The 20,240-nt window shown below is 48.2% G+C and overlaps 1 protein-coding gene and 1 pseudogene across 5 annotated transcripts in view; both read left to right on the forward strand.

The window, feature by feature from the left end:
- Positions 1-20,240, forward strand: part of Itsn1 (intersectin 1) — a 183,907-nt gene that overhangs the window by 141,899 nt on the left and 21,768 nt on the right. For 4 of the 5 annotated variants that reach the window (XM_031364396.1, XM_031364398.1, XM_031364397.1 and 1 more), the window contains one exon: positions 17,984-18,105. In XM_031364396.1, coding sequence (XP_031220256.1) covers positions 17,984-18,105 — 122 coding nt within the window. Of the gene's footprint in view, positions 1-44; positions 1,528-17,983; positions 18,106-20,240 lie in introns of those variants that run through there. The other variant, XM_031364400.1, reaches the window with a different exon arrangement.
- On the forward strand, positions 4,249-4,753 carry LOC116086144 (annotated as a pseudogene).

Raw genomic sequence — 20,240 nt, forward strand, 5'->3', positions numbered from 1 at the left:
CATTGTTTTGTTTTGCTTATGTGTTGTTTTCCTCCTTTTTCTAGGAATCATATGTTGTCCATCCCCCCCTCAGGCTTGAAAGTCCTCAAAGAGACCCACTATCCCATATCACTGCCCAGAGGGATGATGGGAGATGCAGCCTTGATCATGTGACTTGCAGCATGATCACCTACTGCCTTCTGAGTAGAAGAACTCCCTGCAGAGCAGTTTACCTCATTTGACCTTAGTCACATGTGATCGAAATGTCTGAGTCACTGCGTGCAGAGGCAGAAGCAAATGGCAGAACTGCACAGGGTGGTGGGTCCTTTTGTGGCTTTCCTAGTCACTCAGACTGACGGCCCCGCCTTCACACAGGCGCTTTCAGTAGTTTTAAGATTATTTTTAAATGTGTATTTTAGCCTTTTAATAAAAATCAATCGATTACTTCTTTGCTATTTTGGTTTTGCAAAAAGACCCATTATCAAGGAATGCTGCATGGACAACTAAAACACTGTCCGGGCGTCCGTAAGCCTGAGACATGATGTATCTTTGCCGTTTGTCCAGTGTTACCAACCACATTGTGTAGTCTTGGGCTTTTCCCTGCCGTAGAACACAGAGCAGCTGGGTGTACCTGTTCTGAAGATGTGTATGTAGACTGAGCCTGACTAAATGGAAGGTGTTATGCTTGTTTGTGACCATCACATGTACCTGTCACGCATGTAACATCTGTACTGAAAAAGTAGCGCTTCCCATGGCTCACGCCACCACCGTGTACAGTGGTCTCATGTACTGCATTTTCTTTTACACGGTGACCTTGTAGCCGTCTGAGGAAGCGCCCATGTTTCCGTTTGGTCTCAGATGTATCTAGCTGTGCCGGGCTTTGTTTTGAGTTTTTAATCTGGCGTGTCTTCATAAACCAGAAAGAGGCCGCTGCCCGGGTGGCTAGATCATCAGTACCCACCATCTCAGTCTCTGGTACATGACGTTTTATTCCAGTGGCTTTTCATGGAATATCTTGAACAAGTAATTTTCTTGACAAGAAAGAATGTATAGAAGTCTCCCTGCAATTAATTTCCAGTGTTTACATTTTTTAACTAGACTGCGGAGTTTCTACAGATTAATATGAAATGGCGCTCCTGGTCCGTGTGCGTGGTAACTTGTGCTGTAGCTGGAGCCATGTTTGTCCTTAGATATTAGTTGGAAGCTCTCAATAAAATAAATAAAAAGAGAGAAAGAAAAGGTGCCCACTGCTGACAGCACAGAAAATGGGTTGTGGAAGCCTGAAGCACCATTCATTTAGCTGTCGTAGTAGTGAGTGTAACATGGCGTCCCTCTGGGCTCCTCCTGGAGAGAGGCCGTGCCGACAGTGTGTCATGGTGCTGAGGACGGGCAGCCCCTCGTCCATCCACTTGGGCTTCAGTGTTTTCATGGATATGAATGTAAAATATATAAATATATAAACTTGCAGCTTTAACAATTGTAATACAAACTTTTGGATTAGTTATGTGTATAGATAATTAAATTCTTCATATAAAAGTTAGATGGAAATGTCTCTGTGTTCTTGCTGTTGGAATCCTGCAGTGCTGAGGGACACCACACAGACAGATGTTAGCCATTGCCTGCCTGCGTGTCAAGTGTGAATACAGACATGACCCCTGAGTGGGACCTCCCCGTCCATTGTAAACAGTGGCTCCTTATTAATACTGGTTTCCACGAGTGGAAGTCTACTGTCTAGCTTAGCTGTCAGCTCTCTCATTGGACTTAGAGTTTATGTTGTTGACACATTGACAGGTGTGTGATTTGGCTTAGGGCACAAAACATTGGTCCAAAAATCGTGTCATAATAAGGAACTAGTGGATGCCAAAATATACTTGGATAAAGGCACACTTGCATATTTCCCTGTTGTGTGGGATCACATCCACTAGGCACATGCTTGTGACCTTTACAGAGACAAACTGGCCTATACACAGATGACACAGTTATCCATGAAGGACACGTGACTGATACTGTCCTTGAGAACCTCACTTGATGGGCCTTTCCACCCTTCATTGCGATTTTACCAAGTTGGCAGAAAGTTTCTGGGAAGGGGTGATAAATCTACAATGTGTTGAGTGCCCGCTGGGTTCTAAGGAGTAGACAGGTGACAGCATCCATACAAACATGTAATGTGTGTGTTAGTTCTATGCAGAAGTGTGTGAACAGTAGCTTGAGCAGGCCATCCAACACTGGTGGGCAGGGGCTTAGGGGGTACTTCAGGGCAAAGATAGAACCCCCATGGGGGGGCGGGGGGCAGGGAATACTGAAGTGGAGACCTAAGGGGTCAAGGAGGAGCCAGGTGAGGTGGATCTACATGTCAGAACAGTAAAGACCCTGGAGGGAGGGAGGGGCCCCTACAGGCCTTATCTCCCTGGGACCACCTCACTCCCTAAGGCAGTGCTCCTCCGGGGTTGAGGTTGGTGGTGGAATGCAGGTGGGTGATGGCGTCCTCACTTTCAGTTCTCTGGTCCCCTCTCATGGTTCCTCCAGTCTTCCTTCTGGGTTTGGGAGCTGGCATGGATTTCCTTCATATCTCTTCAATTTGTGTGGCTGCAGAGAATCAATCTGACCCTCTGAGTTTTAGGCAGAAGTCCACTACCAGCATCCTGTGGGTAGAGAGGCTGAGGATGTGGGTCACCCTACAAGGCGCACGACAGTGTGGTCCATTCCCGTGTAGCCAGTGCTGAGCTAAGAAAGCCTGGCCTCACCCTACTGGCCACTCTGGCTAAAGTTCACATGGTTCTCCTGTCCCAAGTTGTCTCCTCACGCATGCTAAAGTTGCCCCACTGATAACCACTGCTAAAGAAATGCACTCATTATTCTGTAAGCTTATCTCCTGCATCTATGGCACAGTCTCCCAGGACTGCTCGTTTTTCTTTTTTTGGTTTTTCGAGACAGGGTTTCTCTGTGTAGCCCTGGCTGTCCTGGAATTCACTCTGTAGACCAGGCTGGCCTCAAACTCAGAAATCCACCTGCCTCTGCCTCCCAAGTGCTGGGATTAAAGGCGTGCACCACCACCGCCTGGCCAACTGCTCAATTTTTCTAACTGCCTTGGTTATCCTCAATGTTCTCTACTTTCAAAGTTGGATTAACCAGTAAAGTGTCCCTCAGACTTCAAAGGTACTACAGGTGGGGTCAATTTGAGGGTGGGAGGAGATTTAGGAATTTTTTTTTATTATTTTTACATTTACTCTGGGGTGTGTGTGTGTGTGTGTGTGTGTGTGTGTGTGTGTGTGTAAAAATCCCTCTGTGCCGGGCTGTGGTGGTGCACGCATTTAATCCCAGCACTTGGGAGGCAGAGTCAGACAGATTTCTGAGTTCGAGGCCAGACTGGTCCACAGAGTGAGTTCCAGGACAGCCAGGGCTACACAGAGAAACCCTGTCTCAAAAAACAAAAACAACAAAACAAAACAAATTCCTAAAAACGGCAATTTAATATGACTTACCCCTATCCTGACATGTGATAGGATTAAGCACTCCAAACTGCCCATTGTATGAACAGATCAAACTACTGTAGAATAAGCCTGATTCCAGGTTCTTGACACAGCACATTACCCTTCTTTCCTTTCCCTTTAGGGAGGGGCAAGCTTCCCGGGAGGAGTGGTGTCCTGGTGTCCAGCCCATGTGTGCTAAGGCCTACTGACTTGAGTCTGAGCAGTCCCCAGGAATAGTGGTGCCCTGGTGTCCAGCCCATGTGTGCTGAGGCCTACTGACTTGAGTCTGAGCAGTCCCCAGGAGTAGTGGTGCCCTGGTGTCCAGCCCATGTGGGTTGAGGCCTACTGACTTGGGTCTGAGCAGTCCCCTCTCTGGCCCAATCTGGGATGCTTCCCATTCACATAACCCTGCTTCCTGGACATGGAAAACCATTTTTGAGAGACAATATTTTTTCCTTTTGGCAAAATTATAAATTATCTGTCTATTCTTTTTAGACCCCAAAATATTCCAAGAAAAGTGTTCTAGAAGCTACATTGAAAGTCAGTGACACAAACACACACAGTAAATGCATAGGAAAATAGAAGTATCTGATGATCTTGGATCTGGTGAGATACAGGATAGTGGGGCTGGAGAAATGGCAGGGCAGGTGAGAGCACTGGCTGTTCTTCCAAATGCCTCAGGTTTGATCCCCAGCAACCACATGGCAGCTCACAGTCGCAGGGAATTTGACACCTTCTGCCTTCTGGGCACCAGGCACACGTATAGTGGTGCACAACAGACAGGCATGCAGGTAAAGCACCCACACACATAAAATATTTTTCAGAAAGATATAATAAATTAAAAACTATAGAGAGAGACGCAAGTTACTGGTAGACCGCGTCTCGGCCTCTCCAGGAAACTACTAAAGTTCCTCTGGGATCAAGTAGAATTTTATATGAACATAATGGATGGAGAGGAGAAAACCTCTGGTGGCTGTGAAGGCCCTGATCCTATGTATGTGAAATTAATGTCTTCTGATGGTCATGAATTTATTGTAAAAAGAGAACATGCATTAACGTCAGGAACAATAAAGGCCATGTTGAGTGGTCCAGGTCAGTTTGTGGAGAATGAAACCAATGAGGTCAATAGAGATCCCCTTACGTGTACTATCAAAAGTGTGCATGTATTTTACCTACAAGGTCCACTATACTAACAGCTCCACTGAAATTCCTGAATTCCCAATTGCACCTGAAATTGCACTGGAACTGCTGATGGCTGCAAACTTCCTAGATTGTTAAATAAAATAAATTATAATAAACTTAATTTTTTTTTCAGTAAAAATAGACTAGCTATAAATTCCAAGGTTCTGATACCATTATGTGAAGATTTTTCTCCTTATCCTGTTTTCTTGAACCCGTTTTAGATGAAAACCTCGTGGTTCAAGCTGGATGGTTTGTTTCTTTTCAGCCAGTCTGTTGCTTCTTGAAGGTTCTATTCATATGGAAAGCTGCCAGGCATTTTTGTTTAAGTCTGAATTCACTAAAACAAAGGCTGTGTTTCTTAGACACTACCATTGGTTTTAAGACCCTTAGTATTGTGTCTACACCACACACTACCTCCTAGATGCTACCTACCTGCTGCTCTGTGGCATCCATGGTCTGTTTATGTGCCACTGTTTATAGGCAGTGAGAAAGTGGCCTGAGTGTATTTATCTGTGGCTTGTATTTATCACGGCCAGAACGGGAGGTCAGGGCACAGCTGGATGGAGCTGATAGAAGATTCTCAGACAGGCCAACCTCTGCAGTCTTTACATCTGCTTGGCCAATCCTCCTGCAGGGCACAGGTCTACCTTCCTTCACTGAGCCATGCTTATTAAGGCCAGACATTCCTTTCTCCAGGCCCACCCAGGAGAGACCATGGCTACCATGCATCCTAGCCGCATGCTCCTGACCTGTGCTTCCCACCCTTCCTTCCTCCAAAACCCCATGCTGCCTACTTCATCTCTGTCATTCGTGCACACTGAGCCAGGCCACATGCTAAGGAAGCAGGGGACAGGGTGTGAGAGTGAGGGATAGAGGTGTCCCCTGAAGAATGTTGAACAGTACTGAGTTCTTAGAACCTGGACACACTTGGCAGCGAGGACACTGAGGAGCTAGGGTGCGCTCAAAGCGGCTATTTGGTGCTGTGCGGACTCTTTCAGTAGTTTCATTTGAAAAGAGTATTCCTGTCTGTCCTGGAGCCTCGCCCCCAAGCCGCAACTGCACAGAATCATTGCTGGTTGTCACTTTGGTTGGAAGAGTGAGTGCCTTTTCCTTCCTATGACTCCTGTCACCAGGATTTGGGGTTCCATCCTAGCCTTCCTCAACCTTAGCCCGGTTTCCCAAAGACAGGCATGTCCTGGATACCCTCACTCTGACCAGCTATGGCTTCTAAAGTTTCATTCCTTGCTGCAGCCAGAAGTCCATGGTGCCAAATATAGGAACACTACTTAGATACGACTCAATAGTGGGCTGTGGGGAAATCGGCAAAGTTGGACCGTTGGTCCTTGGTAGCGTTAAAGATATTATTGTAGGATGACTGTTTAAAGCATGAGTTCAAATCCCAGCTTTGCTACTTTACCTGTGTGGTGGTCTTGGGCACATTTAAGCTCTTTGTACTTCACCAGCAAAGAGATACCAGCACCAGCAAACAACCAGTACATAAAGGGTGAGCTGTTCTTGGGGGACAAATTATCTCTGCCTGGGCAGTAAGCATGGTGGAAGCCCTTGCGGCTTACTGTCTTGCAGTGCATTTTGAGATTCATCAGCTAGTGCTTTACCAGAGGAGAGATTTCAGAGAGAATGGGAGTTCCCTGAAGCCTTCACATGCCCCCTGCAGCTTTGCAAACAAATCCTAGCCCCTCCTCTCTGGCAGCAGGGGGCTCACCTGCAGGGAAGCCTTTTGGAGCAAGTCCCACAGGTTTGAACAATGCTGACACTCTGTCTCATCCCAGCGACTTTCCAGCACAACAGGGCTGAGAGTGGGGCGCCCAACCAGAGAAATGGTATGTGTAAGGCTTTTTTAAATACCACAAGCACAGACAGATTGCTGGCAGACCCTTGCAGGCAGTAAACCTGTCACAGATGTGTTAAGTCACTGGTCCTGGGTTTCTCATCATAGCCCCCTGTGGCCTCATGTCTTGCCAGCAAAGAACAGAGTAATTGCTCCCTGCCCTTGCTAGGCATGCCGGCCTGACCAGAGACATGTGCTCCCCAGAGCAGCTGTGCCACACCACTGAGGGCTCCCAGAAGCACATTGACCCAGCACCCTGCTGCATGCACCCAGACGGTCCTCACAGAACAGGCCTTGGTCCTCACAGAACAAGCCTTGGCTGCCTCTCTTCTGTTTGCTGAGTCAGCTGTCTGCTGAGTCAGAGCAGGAAAAGCCAAGCAGGGATCTTGGCTGTCTGGGACAATGCTTTGGAATCCCATAGCCCCATGGGAAGCCCTACATAGCTGTACTCTCCCTCAGTAACCAACCCCCACTGTCTAATGGGAACCCTCACCCCAGCCCATCCTCAAGAGACAAGAAAATCTGCCTGCCAATATCCCCCCTTCTCCCTCTTCCTGAAGCAAAGACTTCAGAAGACTGCCCTACGCCAGGTCCTCTCTCCTTTTGCACACACACACACACACACACAGAGAGAGAGAGAGAGAGAGAGACAGAGAGAGAGGGAGAGAGAGAGAGGAGAGAGAGAATGAACGTGATAGACCCTCTGGTCGCTATGAGTGTTGTTACACAGGCTGGTGTGATACCTGCTTTTGCACACACACACACACACACACACACACAGAGTGGGGAGGGATGTGATAGACCCTCCCTGGTTGCAATGAGCATTGGAACATAGGCTGGTGTGATACCTGCTTTTGAACCAGTAGGAGTGGGAAGAGACACCAGCAGATTGGGTAAAGTCCAGCTTGTAGTGAATAAATAAAACAGGACAGGGTGGACTGAAGACCAGTGCCGGAGATCCCCTGGGAGTCCTCTCCAAAGCAGCTATGGTTTCTAAATTTTCATCCCCAACTGCAGCCGGGAGCCCATGGTGCCAAATACAGGAACACTACTCTGATACAATTTAATCTAATAGTGGACTTCTACAACCTGGGAACAGCAATAGTTGGAGCTCCATGTGGCAGCCTCTTCGGCCTGCATCAAGGGGAAGTGACAGGTGGGGTGGACATGGCGACATTTAGACCTTGGTCACCATCTCCTCCTTGGGCTCCCATGTGCCACCTTCTAGTCATGGGCACTTGTGTCTATAGAATCTTCAATCATCTGGCTCTGCCCTGCCTGTCCACTCTTAACTAGGCCCAAACCTCCCTTTGCCCCTGTACCCTCCTCCACACACCCTTCCTGGAATTTTTGCCTTAAGTTTAAGCCATTGGTGCACTGCAGTAACACATGTCTTGCCCGGCCCTGCCCCCTTCCTGTTCTCCGCCATCCTCCCTACCATGTTACCTGACCATACAAAATGACAAGGAGACCTGGAGGCCAGTATGTACACACTGGGTAAGTCAGACATTTTGTGGCTGTGACAGGGCCCTAAGGAGGACCTCACAAAGAAGAGAGTCTTATTTTGGTCACACATCTCTATACGTTCTCATATAGGGTGTGCTGAGCTTGGGGTCAGTCTGGGCTTCATAATGACATGCTGTCAAAAGTTAATAAATTGGTCTGGGAATGTAGCTTAGTTAGTAGCATGTTTACCCATGGATCTGGGTCTTTCAGAGCACCAGGGCAGCAGGGACATGTGGCAAGGCAGGCTCAGTTACCTCATCAAGGCCTAGAAACAGTGATAAAGATCAGGGACCAGATACCTGTCAAAGGCATGCATGCCTCTAGTGATCTTCCTCCAACCAAGTTTACCTTCTGTGTCTCCAGAGCCTCCTCATAATGCTAGCAGATTATGTCTCCACCATGAGTTGAGAGACGGCTGGTCCCCTCCTCACCCACCCACCTATCCGGCACTGGGCGCACCAGTTAGAGACTGAGCACACGTGAGCCTTTGGTGTGTATGTGGAGGGGGGCATGCAAACTGTAAGATATATGATGTACTCATCCCCCATTCAACTGAGTTCTTTGCAGGCAGGAATAGTCTAGCATGCTCATCAAGAACGCCACAGAGAATCTGGGGCGTGTAGTATATGCCTGTAATCCCAGCACTGGTGAGTCTGAGACAGGAGGATCATGATTTTGGGGTCAGTCTAAGCTTCATAATGACATGCTGTCAAAAATTAATAAATTGGTCTTGGAATGTAGCTTAGTTGGTAGCATGTTTACCTAGCATGCAGGTAGTCCTGGGGTCAATCCTCAGCACCACATAAACAGGTATGATGTTCTACACCTACAATATCTACATTCAGGATGTAGAGGCAGGGGGATGAGAGTTCAAGTTTACCTTCAGTATTTATAGTTCTAGGCCAGCCTGGGATACACATGGCTTTTTTAAGAGTTGGGGGAAGGGAGGAAGGAAGGAAGGAAGGAAGGAAGGAAGGAAGGAAGGAAGGAAGGAAGGAAGGAAGGAAGGAAAACATAATAAAAATAGTACCTGCAGAAGAGCTAGGGTTGTGGCTCAGTGGCAAAGCTTGTGCTTAACCCTGGTTTCTCTCTCAGAACAACAACCGTGGGTGAGTAATCACAGGACAGACAGCCAATCGCAGTGGCACCCTCCTTGTAGAGCTGAAGTGTTATAAGCCACAGTTCAGTTAGCACATTTGCATATTTCCCATGGGCCCACACTCTTGGGGCTGCAGAGGAGGTGTTGGTGTTGGGGTCAGCCTTTAGCCTTTGCTCTCTCCCTTGTTCTACAGCATAATCACACCATGACTTCTACCTTCTTGTCATTTTCCTCACTGTGTGGCAGAGAACCCAGCACGCAGCCTGTGCTGGGGACAGCAGCATGGTTGGAAAAAGTTAGTTTTTGTGGAAAGGCCCTAAACCAGGAAGTGTTCTCCATTCTTGTGGTCACTTAACTTGTGTTCATACTACTTGGTCCTGTGCATGCTTGGTATTTAGTCTCCCGCATGAGTATGGCAGCCTCACAGAAGCATCCTTGGGGAGATCCTGTAGCTGCTGACATGGACAGGGGATGTCTTCGGTTGGAGTGTCTTTTGTGTTCTGCTGAAGTCAGTGTGACAAGGACCAGGGTGTTGCCAAACCCCTCTGAAGCCATTGCCTCAGGGTTGAGACATATACTTCCCTACCACACGGCCTCTTGTGGGCTGGTCAGCCAAGGGTCTCATTTAGATTTTATTTCTGCTTATGTGTATGTGTATATGCCATGTATACATGGATGGTGCCTGTAGAGACCAGAAGAAGGCATGGGATCCCTTGGAACTCCGGTTCCAGGTGGTTGTAAGCTACCAAGTGGGCATGCTGAGTACCAGGCTTAACTGCTGGGCCACCTCTCCAGCCCCAGGGCATGCTGAGTACCAGGCTTAACTGCTGGGCCACCTCTCCAGCCCCAGGGGGTTTTGTTCTTGTTTTGACTCAGAGTTACTGCAGCCAGCTCCAGGAAGCCTGAACTCCAAGACCAAGATTGTCCTCAAATAGACCTTCCAGGAAGTGATGGAAGAGAAGATGGTGGGCCCCCTGGGAACACAGGTGGTTTCTTGTATGGTCCTGTTTCCACTGAGCATTTCTGATAGAGAAAACAAAGCTTTCTGGACTCTACTGCCCTAGCCATCAAATGAGGTGTAAGGTATTAGGGTCATTTGGGATAGTGTGGCCTCACATGAACCCCGAGAGGCTCCAAGACAGAAGATCCAGGCTTCAGTGGGCTCCAAGGCATAGGCAGCCGTTCAGGCACAGGATTCTGTCATAGCTGTTGTAGCTGTTGAGACATTCTGGATGATTGTCCAAGTGGCCAGCCCTGAGCTGCCCTCAGCTGAGCAGCTATGGAGACAGAACCTCATGTCCCATGCAGAGACAGCCGTAGTTCCCGGTTCTTGTTCCTCTCCATCCTGGGCATCGGAGTATCTTTTCTTTCTGGAGCTTTGCTTCTGATGTGGCCTGAACTGGGTCTCCTAGTATTTATAGGTCAAAGCTCTAACCCTGAAGACCACAGGATATGACTGAATTTGGAGATAGTGTCTTCAAAGATGTATTTAAATGTTACCCTGGATCCTGCTCTGAGGTGTATGAAGCAGTATGACAGGTGACCTTTTAAGAAGAAACCTCATGTGAATGGACACCATGGGTTTATATGCAAAGGAGAGGCAAGTTTTTGTGGGCTACATGAAGAAGACAAACCCTGCCAACACCTTGACTTGATCTTGGACAGCAGCTCTCCCAAGCTGTGAGGAAGTGAACTTGTGCTTTTAAAGCCACCCAGTCTGTGATTGGTCCTGACCACTGGGACACACAGAAACACCACCTGTCCAGCAAGGCAAAGACATCGCAGCTAAGAATGTGGATGTAGGTCCTACTTCCTTTGTTGTTTCTTAACCAGGGCTTTATTGAGTTGTCTATCCTCTCTGTGTCTCTGACTCCTCACCTTCTCATTGTGGGAAATGGTAGCTATTCTACAGGATTGTTGGTGAGGACAGAGTTGTTATATATAACTCTGGAGCGTCTAGTTCAGCACTGCTGTCTACCACCACCACTCCTCTGGTTCCAAGCACCCGACTGATTCTCCCACGCTCCTACCATCCTCTCTGTCCGTGATATCTTAGTGCAGAAGACTGTAACCGTGGGTAGCTAATTGATAAATAATCTTTATTTGCTGGTAGTTCTGGAGGCTGAGATGTCCAAGTTCCAGAGGCTGTATATGGTATAGCCTCCCCCAGGGACTGTATATGGTATAGCCTCCTCCATGCAGCACCCCATTTCAGATGGATGGAAAAATTAAAGAACACACACAAAAGAACAGTGTTGGGGCTGGAGAGATGACTCAGTGATTAAGAGCACTGACTGTTCTTCCAGAGGTCCTGAGTTCAATTCCCAGCAACCACATGTGACTCACAACCCTCTGTAATAGGATCCAATGCCCTCTTCTGGTGTGTCTGAAGACAGCTACAGTACTCATATACATTAAATAAATAAATATTTTGAAAAAAACTGTGTTTGCCTCATGTTCGTATCTATATCCCATTCCTTAGATAACAGCACTGCTCTATTCATGAGTATAATCACCCCTATTCGCCTCTGAAGTCCCACATCTCTCCAGGATAGTATGCAAACATTGAGGAACATGTCAACCACAACAAAGTTAGATTCCTATTCCAACCACTACAATTCCTATTCTGCAAAATCTTCCCAGACCTCTCCAGTCAAAGCTACTGCCTCCTTCCTACAATCCCTGTAGAAACTTGTCACCCTATGCTGTTGTAACACTTTCATCAGCCCTGCGTACCCGAAGAGTTTATTTACAGCCATTGATAAAGAAGCCCCAAATCCTGGGGGACAGGACACATCATAAGTGGATGCCCAGAAAGCTAGGGAAGCATGTGTAGAGACACAAATGTGGCCAAGAATGAAGGAAAAATTCAGGCTATAAAGCCAGCAGTCCACCATCAGAAATCCAAAATGACATGCTGCTCACTGCATTCATTTGTTTGTTGTCATGGCAGAGCAGTAGACTATCTCTGGAGGAATTCCATCTCTACACTTCTCCATGGCAAGCCAGGTAGACCAGATGGCTCTTCTTGGAAGATAATGATATTAATCAAAAACTAAGGCTGCTTTTAAGCTTCTTGGGTTTGCAACTGAGTGAGAAGGTTGGATGCACACTCCCAGACAGACCCAGCTACAACACTCACAATGAGTCCCTTAAGATAGGCCAGAGTGAGATTCTCTGGCTCAGCCGCATCTTTGATGCCCTTAGTGGCATCTCCAACCTCCCACCACAGGCCTCTCACTATCTCCTGCTTTCTTATAAAAATCAAATCCTGAGAATTTACAAGTCTCCTGTCTTAGGAACTGATGACATCTCACAGGGTAGAGATGCCAGGGTCTCCAGAAGACAAGGTCCCAGATGTCTCATCCATTACTGCCTTAAGTTCCAAGCAGGAACCTACACCTTCCTGGCTGGGAAGCAGGGAGGATTCACAATATACAGCTGTGGTACAGAAATAAAGCCAAAGAACATGGCATGAGCTGCATTGTCTGCTTTTCTTACAGTACAGACCACTGCACATGCCGCTCTGCCTATGATATTGAGTGGTTCCTAATAGAATCAGTATCCTAGGAGGATCAAGTCCACCCTGACTGGGGCAGGAAAGGTGTAGCTCACGTGGCAAGAGAGACTAAGGTCCTGGAGAACCCCTGCTTTCCACATGCAAGTCCACTCTAACAACCTGTACAGACAAGAACTCCAGGCATCCAATCAACTCGTCACTTAGCAAAGGGATCTAGGGTGAATGTCCCTAGAAACATTGTACTGCCTTGCCCTTGAGATGAAAACCTTCATCCAGGCTTCCACAAGGACTCTCCTGCTGCTCCACATTGTGTCTACATTTGTGCTGGCATTGCTACCCCCATAACATGGCCTTCTCTATGCTCCATGGCTCCCATGAGTGTCTGTGTTCACCTAGCGATTTCTACAGACAGTACTGTTGGCTGGCCCATTCTTTGTGTGTGTGAGTGTGCAAGTGTGAGTGCATGAGTGTGTGATGCTCAGAAGCCAACCTCAAGTATTGTCCCTCAGGAGCTATCCACTGTAGTTTTTGAGACCTGTTTCTCAGAGAAGTCCAGGGCTTGCCAAATGCTAAGCCAAGCTGGCTGGCCAGCAAGTCCCATAAATCTGCCCATTTGTGCCCACCCCCCAAGTGCTGGGATTGCAAGCACGACACCATGCTAACATTTTAATGTATGCTCTAAGGAGCTAACTCAGCTCCAAGCAAGGCGAACACTTCACCAATGGAAACCATCCCTAGCCCTGCCCCTACTCTTCAATGCCGAATGTTTGTATACTTTTAATTTACTTTTCCTGAGGACTCTCCCCTAAACTTGTGAATTTCCCTTAAGAAAAGAACAGTCTCTGCTCACTTCTGTGTCCCGTCGACTTCCTAGAAACTTAATAAATCTTTATTGACCAACTTATTGTATTTTTTGGCTTCTTCATAACAGGAACCAGGCTTGTTTATTTACTTTGCTCAATGATTAGCTGCTGTGAGAGCTAATTCCAGTTTCAAGAAGAGGGAGGTCTTCCATTTTTTTTTGTGCCAAGTACTTCTGCATTCTTTGAGAGTCTACAGTACCTGTTGGCCCATGTATTGTCTGTAGTAGAAAGGATTTCAGATTCTGCTGGTCATGAACATGACGGTTTAGGGGGATATGATGACCCTTTAGGGCTGAGATAGTTTCCAAGTCTCTGGTCTTTCCAAAAGAACATTACAGCCCTGTCCCTCTCTTAAGTATATTTAAAGAGACTATAAACTTGGGAGCCTATATAGGAATTTCCTGTGGCTTTAAATGGGGGGAGGGGGTTGCTTTTTAACTTTTTGGAGTCCTTGCAATATTATTTCAGCTGTGGGCCAATTTTAGTTTTGAGATACCGTTCATCCCTGCTCTGTGGCCGTAGAAAACCATTTGCTACACTTTGTCCCTCATCTTTCCCTGAGCCAGGGGCATAGCAAGCTTCATTCATGCTGGTACCTAAGATAGAGGCCACACCCTTCCACCTCCTAAAGAAAACTTTTAAATCAAAAGGGCTTTTCCACTTGCCCTGCTTTGAATAATGGAGGATTTTTAAACCACTTGTTTTTTCTAAATACTACTTTTTTCAAAGGAAGGATATTTGGGGGGGGGTTAGAATGCCCTTTTCAAGTCTTTCATTGTTCTTTGGGTCTGGAAATCACCTTCATGGTATCTATCCCCAGGGTCAGTTTAGAGACTTGAAAAAAAAAAAATCTCAAGCCAATGTGGTTACTGTGTAAGGTGGAGACAAACTTCACAAAATCTTTGCCTTTAACTGTGTTCTGGGTCCAGAAGCCAGCGTGGCCATTTCATGTCTTCAGGAAGGCTTGACTTAGACTTGCATAGGTTAGGATTTGGACATAACAGCTCAAAACCACCAACATCCCAGTTCTCGCTTGGGTGCTGTAGGTATGTAGATCCCAAGGCTGCTCTGTCCAGGGCAAGGTGTACCTCAGCCCTCCCGTGCATCCAGAGCTGGCCCTGAGCCAAGCGTTCTTGCTCCTTCTGCTGTTCTCCAGAACTTGTAGCCAGGGGAGCTTCTAGAATCCCAAAGAGCCAGGCATCTCTCCTAATAGGACCTCATTTCAGTTTCTTAGTCATTCTGTGTCTTCTGGTCATGACTTTCTTGCTGTAGAAGGTGTTTCTCAGCGAGGACTCTTGGCAGATAGTGAGAGTTCTCTGTCCTGTGTATTTAGTCCATTAGGAAAATTCCAGCCTTTGCTTTCTTGTTAGAACAGGAATACACTCAGCCTTAGGGGTGGGGTGCAGTAACTTCAACCTGACACGAGGGTGTATTAACTTGGAGAGGGGCAGTACCACCTTCAGCCTTGGGGGTGGGGAGAGCCGGTTGGGGGGACAGTACCACTGTGAGGGGATTGGAACAGTACTACCTTCAGCCAGGGGGGACACGGTACCTTCACCAGCCTTGGGGGGCAATACCACTTTCAGCCTGTGGGGGACAGTACTACCTTCAGCCTTGGGGTGGGAACAGTAGAATCTTCAGCCCAGTACCACCTTCAGCTTTAGGAGCGCACTACCACCTTCAGCCTGAAGGGCCAGCACTACCTGGGGAGCAGAGAGAAATAGCAATGCCACCTTCAGCTTCAGCCTAGGAGGCAGCAGCATGTTCTGCAGGGGAACCTTTCGCTAGAGGAGACACCACCTTCAGCTGCAAAGCATTGCATCTCCAAGGTCTGAACTCTGGAAGACCCGCATCTCCCTTTCATCCTAAATCCCAGTATGCAGCACAGTCCCAGAATCATGGCAAAGATCACAAAATCACCAAAGGAGGAAATGAGGCTGCATACAGGCATTTTTTTCGTTTGGTTGGTTGGTTAGTGTGTTGTTATTGTTGTGGGAGATGGGGACTCTTTATGTGGCGCTAGCTGTCCTGGAATTCGCTATGTAAACCAAGCTGGCCTCAAACTCAGAGATCCACCTGCCCCTGCCTCCCAAGAGCTTGGATTAAAGGCGTGCGCCACTACTCCCGGCTTGCAAACAGGCTTCTGAAGCCAATAGAATTGTATGCAAAATGTGTGTGGGCATTTCATATAATACGCAGGGCTTTATAGCTGGGTACGTGCCCCCAGGACCCAACAGCTCTCTCCAAAGGAACCATAATGTAAAGGACATTTGTGAGACTTGCTGGTCCACTGTTGACGTTGGTGCTGCAGACACTTCGGTACAGCGCTGAGCAAATGTAACCACTGCGCAAGAATTCTCCTATCCCGGCCGGCCCGAGAGAGCAGGAAGCACGCGGACTGTGTCTACGAAGGACCCAGCCACAAATGCAGGGGCCACATTTAGCCATTGAACAAGAAATGGCCCGAGTCCCGGGTCCTTGGATTCACGCTTAGGACAGTGGATTAAAATAGGGCAGGGACTGGATATGCCTTCCACAGCTCAAGTGTTTCCTAGGCGACTTCCTCAAGAAAGGATAAAGGATAAAGAAACGGAGTGCGTGGGAGAAGTCTCGGCTTCCCAGAACCCTGCGCTCACCCGGCTGCTCGGGGACTTTTGGGTCTGACTTCCTTGTCAGAAGTTGCTAAGACAGATGTTTGAGAAGGCGCCATTTTCAGACTGAGCCATATAGGTGGTTGAGTAGAAGGCCCAAGTTCAGAGACAGACAAGTGCAGGCAGGCTATGGAGTCTCACTCACCTTGCAGCTTTGAGGTCAGTCTCGGTGGGAGAGTGTTACTATAACGATAGCTTATTCCCGCTGGTTTCCTGGCACCGTCTTGGCTACCCTGGGCTGTTCCATCCCAGTAAGAGAAAACACACCAGGCAGAAAGGGCCACTGGCCAGGGGAAGGAGCAACACCTGTGACCACCAGACTCTAGGAAGTCTGGGAGCTGAGAACAGGTGACCAGGAACTCCGTGGTACCACTATTCCCTGGACAGATGACTCTCCTTAAGTATCTATGCACGACTCTCTCAGTTCTGAGCCCAGACAATCCCCTTGTGGGAGGCGGCATCTATGAGGAGCCCTTGGTAGCCCCCAGCAGCTTTCTCACTGAAGATTCACTGGAGGGCATGGTAAGTCACAGTGCTGGGCCCTCTCCCAGAGAACTTATTTGGCCAAATTTGTTTACAGACCCAGGCTACATGCAGGTGCTGCTAGGGCGACTGGGGTTGGGGGAGGGGTTGGGGTGGGAGGAAGAGGTCACAGTGTTCTATTGCTCCCCCTTGTGGCAAGTAGTAGGAAGGATGAGAAATGAAAGTGTGTGGGCTTCAGTCGCACCCACCACCCCCACCTCTCAGAGTATGTATTTTATAAATTCAAGTTCTGTGATTAAATAAAGACCATCTAATAAAAAGAAGTATATGTAGGGGACCACTTTCATTAAAAAAAAAAAAAATAGGTAGGCCCAGCCCTGCTCATGGAGTGCTACTGAGAATCTGTGCATCTGAGGCAGGGGGCTGCACTGATAAGCCACAAAGGTCCTTTGTGAACAGAACTCCAAACAACAAGCTAAATGAACAGAGTTGAGAGCTGGTCTATCTCAAGGCTGCTAAGGGCCTTTCCTCCCAGCAGCTATGGCCTCTACAAAGGCCTTGTGGGAGCTGTCTGTGGCCGGCACGGCTTTCCAATCTGCCTAAGGCCTACTGCTCAGCTTCTACGGGTACCCCACAGTGTCCTTGCCTGGAAAGTCTTCCCAGTCATGTCTGGATGCTCTGCCTGGTCCTCACATCCACCAAGAGCCTCTGCCTGGTTACTGTAGACTCTACAAGCCGGTCTCAGGCTAACCACATACCCTCCTGAAGCCTGCTGTGAACAATAGGGTCTAGAGAATACACACAGCCTCTGGACAAAGGCTTGGACTCTCCGTTCCTTACCACTGTGGACAGGAGGACCAGGGGTGAGCTGACCTCTCTGTGCCCTGGTTTCCTTGTCTGTATCATGAAGATGATTCTGGAACTTTTGGGAAACATTCAAGGCAGCGGTTAGTATTCAGCTCCCACACATGGTGCTTGGCATGGAAGCACTGGTGGGTATTAGCTGGTCATTTAATCCTTTCAGTGGTTCTGATGGAGCATGCGTGTGCTAGCTGGATTTGTGACCACAAACTTTCTGGTGTAACACAAGGGGGATTTATCCCCTTACAGTTCCAGAGTGGAAGTCTGAAGTTAGGGTGTGGGCAGAATGCTGCCCCTTCTGAATGCTCTGTGCTACTTTTCAGCTTCTAGAATCGACAGTGATGTGTGGTGATCTCTGTGCATGGCTGTGTCACTCCAATCTCTAACACTCAACCCACGACCCCAAGCTGATGAGGCCATGGTGCCACCCCCACAGTCACAAGGACCCTGGGTACCTTCACTGTGAAGTTGGAGGCTTCCCAGCCTTGGACTAAGAATTCTAAATGGTTGTGTCTTCCAGGGTGCTCAGACCTCCATCTCTTAGATATGTTGACCCCGACTGAGAGGAAGCGACAAGGCTACATCCATGAACTCATTGTCACAGAGGAGAACTATGTGAATGACCTGCAGCTGGTCACAGAGGTACCGGCAGCCCTGGGAGGCTGTGGGTGGCCCTTTGGGGACAGGAAGACGTAGAGGCCCCGCTGAGGAGGCTACACCCTGACCTGACTTTGAGCCTTGGCCAGTCTCTGGTGTTTGGGGAATATCTGACTAGGAAATAACACAGTGGGTTTGCCCTGAGAGGAGATGGCTACCTTGTGAGGCAAAGAGGCAGAGAGCCAAGGCCAAGAGCTTGGGACTAACGGAGACATGCCTTTGGGCTATGACTTGGGACTCTTGGCTCTAGTCAGAGGAGTTTTAGCTCAGCCACCAACTGATTGGTGTCATCTAGCCAGTCACATGACACTCCAGATCCTTAGTGTTGACTCCTGAGTACAGCAGCTAGCCGCAACTCTCTTGAGTTACTTCTAGTATCTCCATAAGCTCCTGAAAAATCCACCATTATAGCTGAACATGAAGACAGGTTCCCCCAGTGCTCCTCGAGGCTGCTTGTGGGGAACTAGTGAAGGTCTTGACGCTGTCTGAAAGGATAGGATGAAACCAAGTTTGTGTTCCCTGCTAAAGGGAGGTAGGTAGCCTTTTATCCACACACAGTGAGAGTCCCCATGTCAGGAGGTACGTTTACAGAGCTAGACCTCAGGGTCACCTTCAACTTGAAAAGTTCTGTCATGGTTTGTAAACTTGTACCCTAGCGAATGTCATGAACCTGTGATGTTGCCTACCCATCCAGGAGGGATAGTGTTTGGCTCTTTGGTGTTATGGGAGTCTCAGGCTAAAATGCTAGTCCACAAGGGTTTCCCAATTGTGTTGTCTCAAGACATCTACCTGCTATGAAATGTATGGTCAAAGTGTGTGAAGTATGAGTGTCACCTGCCTCCATGTGGTATCCTGTGTGGATATTACTCAGTTCACCTTCAGATTAACAACTCATGCAGGACAAGGCTCCCAAGGATCAGCTGCAAACAGGCCACGTTCCAGTGCCCAAAGAATTTCAGAGGATCCTCTGCCCTAGGTGCCAAGGACTACCTTGTGGGCAAGGGACTAACCATGGAGTCCCACTGAGATCTCTGAGTAGCTGTGAGTTATCCGTTCACCCACCCAGAGCTTGTTTATTTAACAGTCCGGGGAGAGGGAAGCATTGTCCGCTCATGACCACCTGCTTCAAGCTCAGTGCCGGCCTTGTGGCTGCCCCCCTCATACCCATGGCTTGTCTGGGTGTGAAGAAGGCGCCACACATCTCCATAGGCTTTCTCAAGCTCTCGTGTCCTCTTGTGCCCCTTCCTCAGAGTGGGCAGGTGAGGTAGTCAGTCCCGCTTGCACACTTGATGATCTACTAGCACCCAAGCTTCTTATCAGTGGAGCCAACCTTTCTCCTCAGAGATTCTCCTGGGCTCCCCTTGTCAAGCACTTGTCCCTCCAGGAGAAGGTGCTGTCTCCAGTTCTCTCTTTTGTGCTAAACAAACCCGAGTGTGCATGTAGTTGTGTGTGTGTGAACATGTGTGAATGTGTGTGTGAGTGTGTGTGAGAGTGTGTGAGTGTGTGTGTGAGTGTGTGAGAGTGTGTGTGAGTGTGTATGAGAGTGTGTGTGAGTGTGTCTCGTGAGTGTGTGAGTGTGTGTGCAAGCATGTGTGCGAGTGTGTGTATATGTGAGTGTGTGTGTGTGAGTGTGTGATGAGTGTGTGTGGGAGTGTGTGTGAGAGTGTGTGAGTGTGAGTGTGTGAGTGTGTGAGAGTGTGTGTGAGTGTGTGAGTGTGTGAGAGTATGTGTGTGAGTGTGTGAGTGTGTGAGTGTGTGTGAGTGTGTAAGAGTGTGTGTGAGTGTGTGAGTGTGTGAGAGTATGTGTGTGAGTGTGTGAGTGTGTGAGTGTGTGTGAGGGTGGGAGTGTATGTGAGTGTGTGTGTGTGTGGGAGTGTGGGAGGGTGTAAGAGTATGTGATTGTGTGTGTATGTGCGTGAGTATGTGAGAGTATGTGTGAGTGTGTGTGGGTATGTGTATGTGTGGGTGTATGTGAGTGTGTGTGAGTGTGTGTGTGAGTGTGTGTGGGTGTGTGTGAGTGTGTGTGTGAGTGTGTGAGTGTGCGAATGTGCGTGTATGAGTGTGTATGAGTGTATGTGAGTGTGAGTGTGTAAGAGTGTGTGATTGTATGTGAGTGTGTG

This window comes from Mastomys coucha, unplaced genomic scaffold (assembly GCF_008632895.1).
Source record: "Mastomys coucha isolate ucsf_1 unplaced genomic scaffold, UCSF_Mcou_1 pScaffold12, whole genome shotgun sequence".
NCBI lineage: Eukaryota > Metazoa > Chordata > Mammalia > Rodentia > Muridae > Mastomys > Mastomys coucha.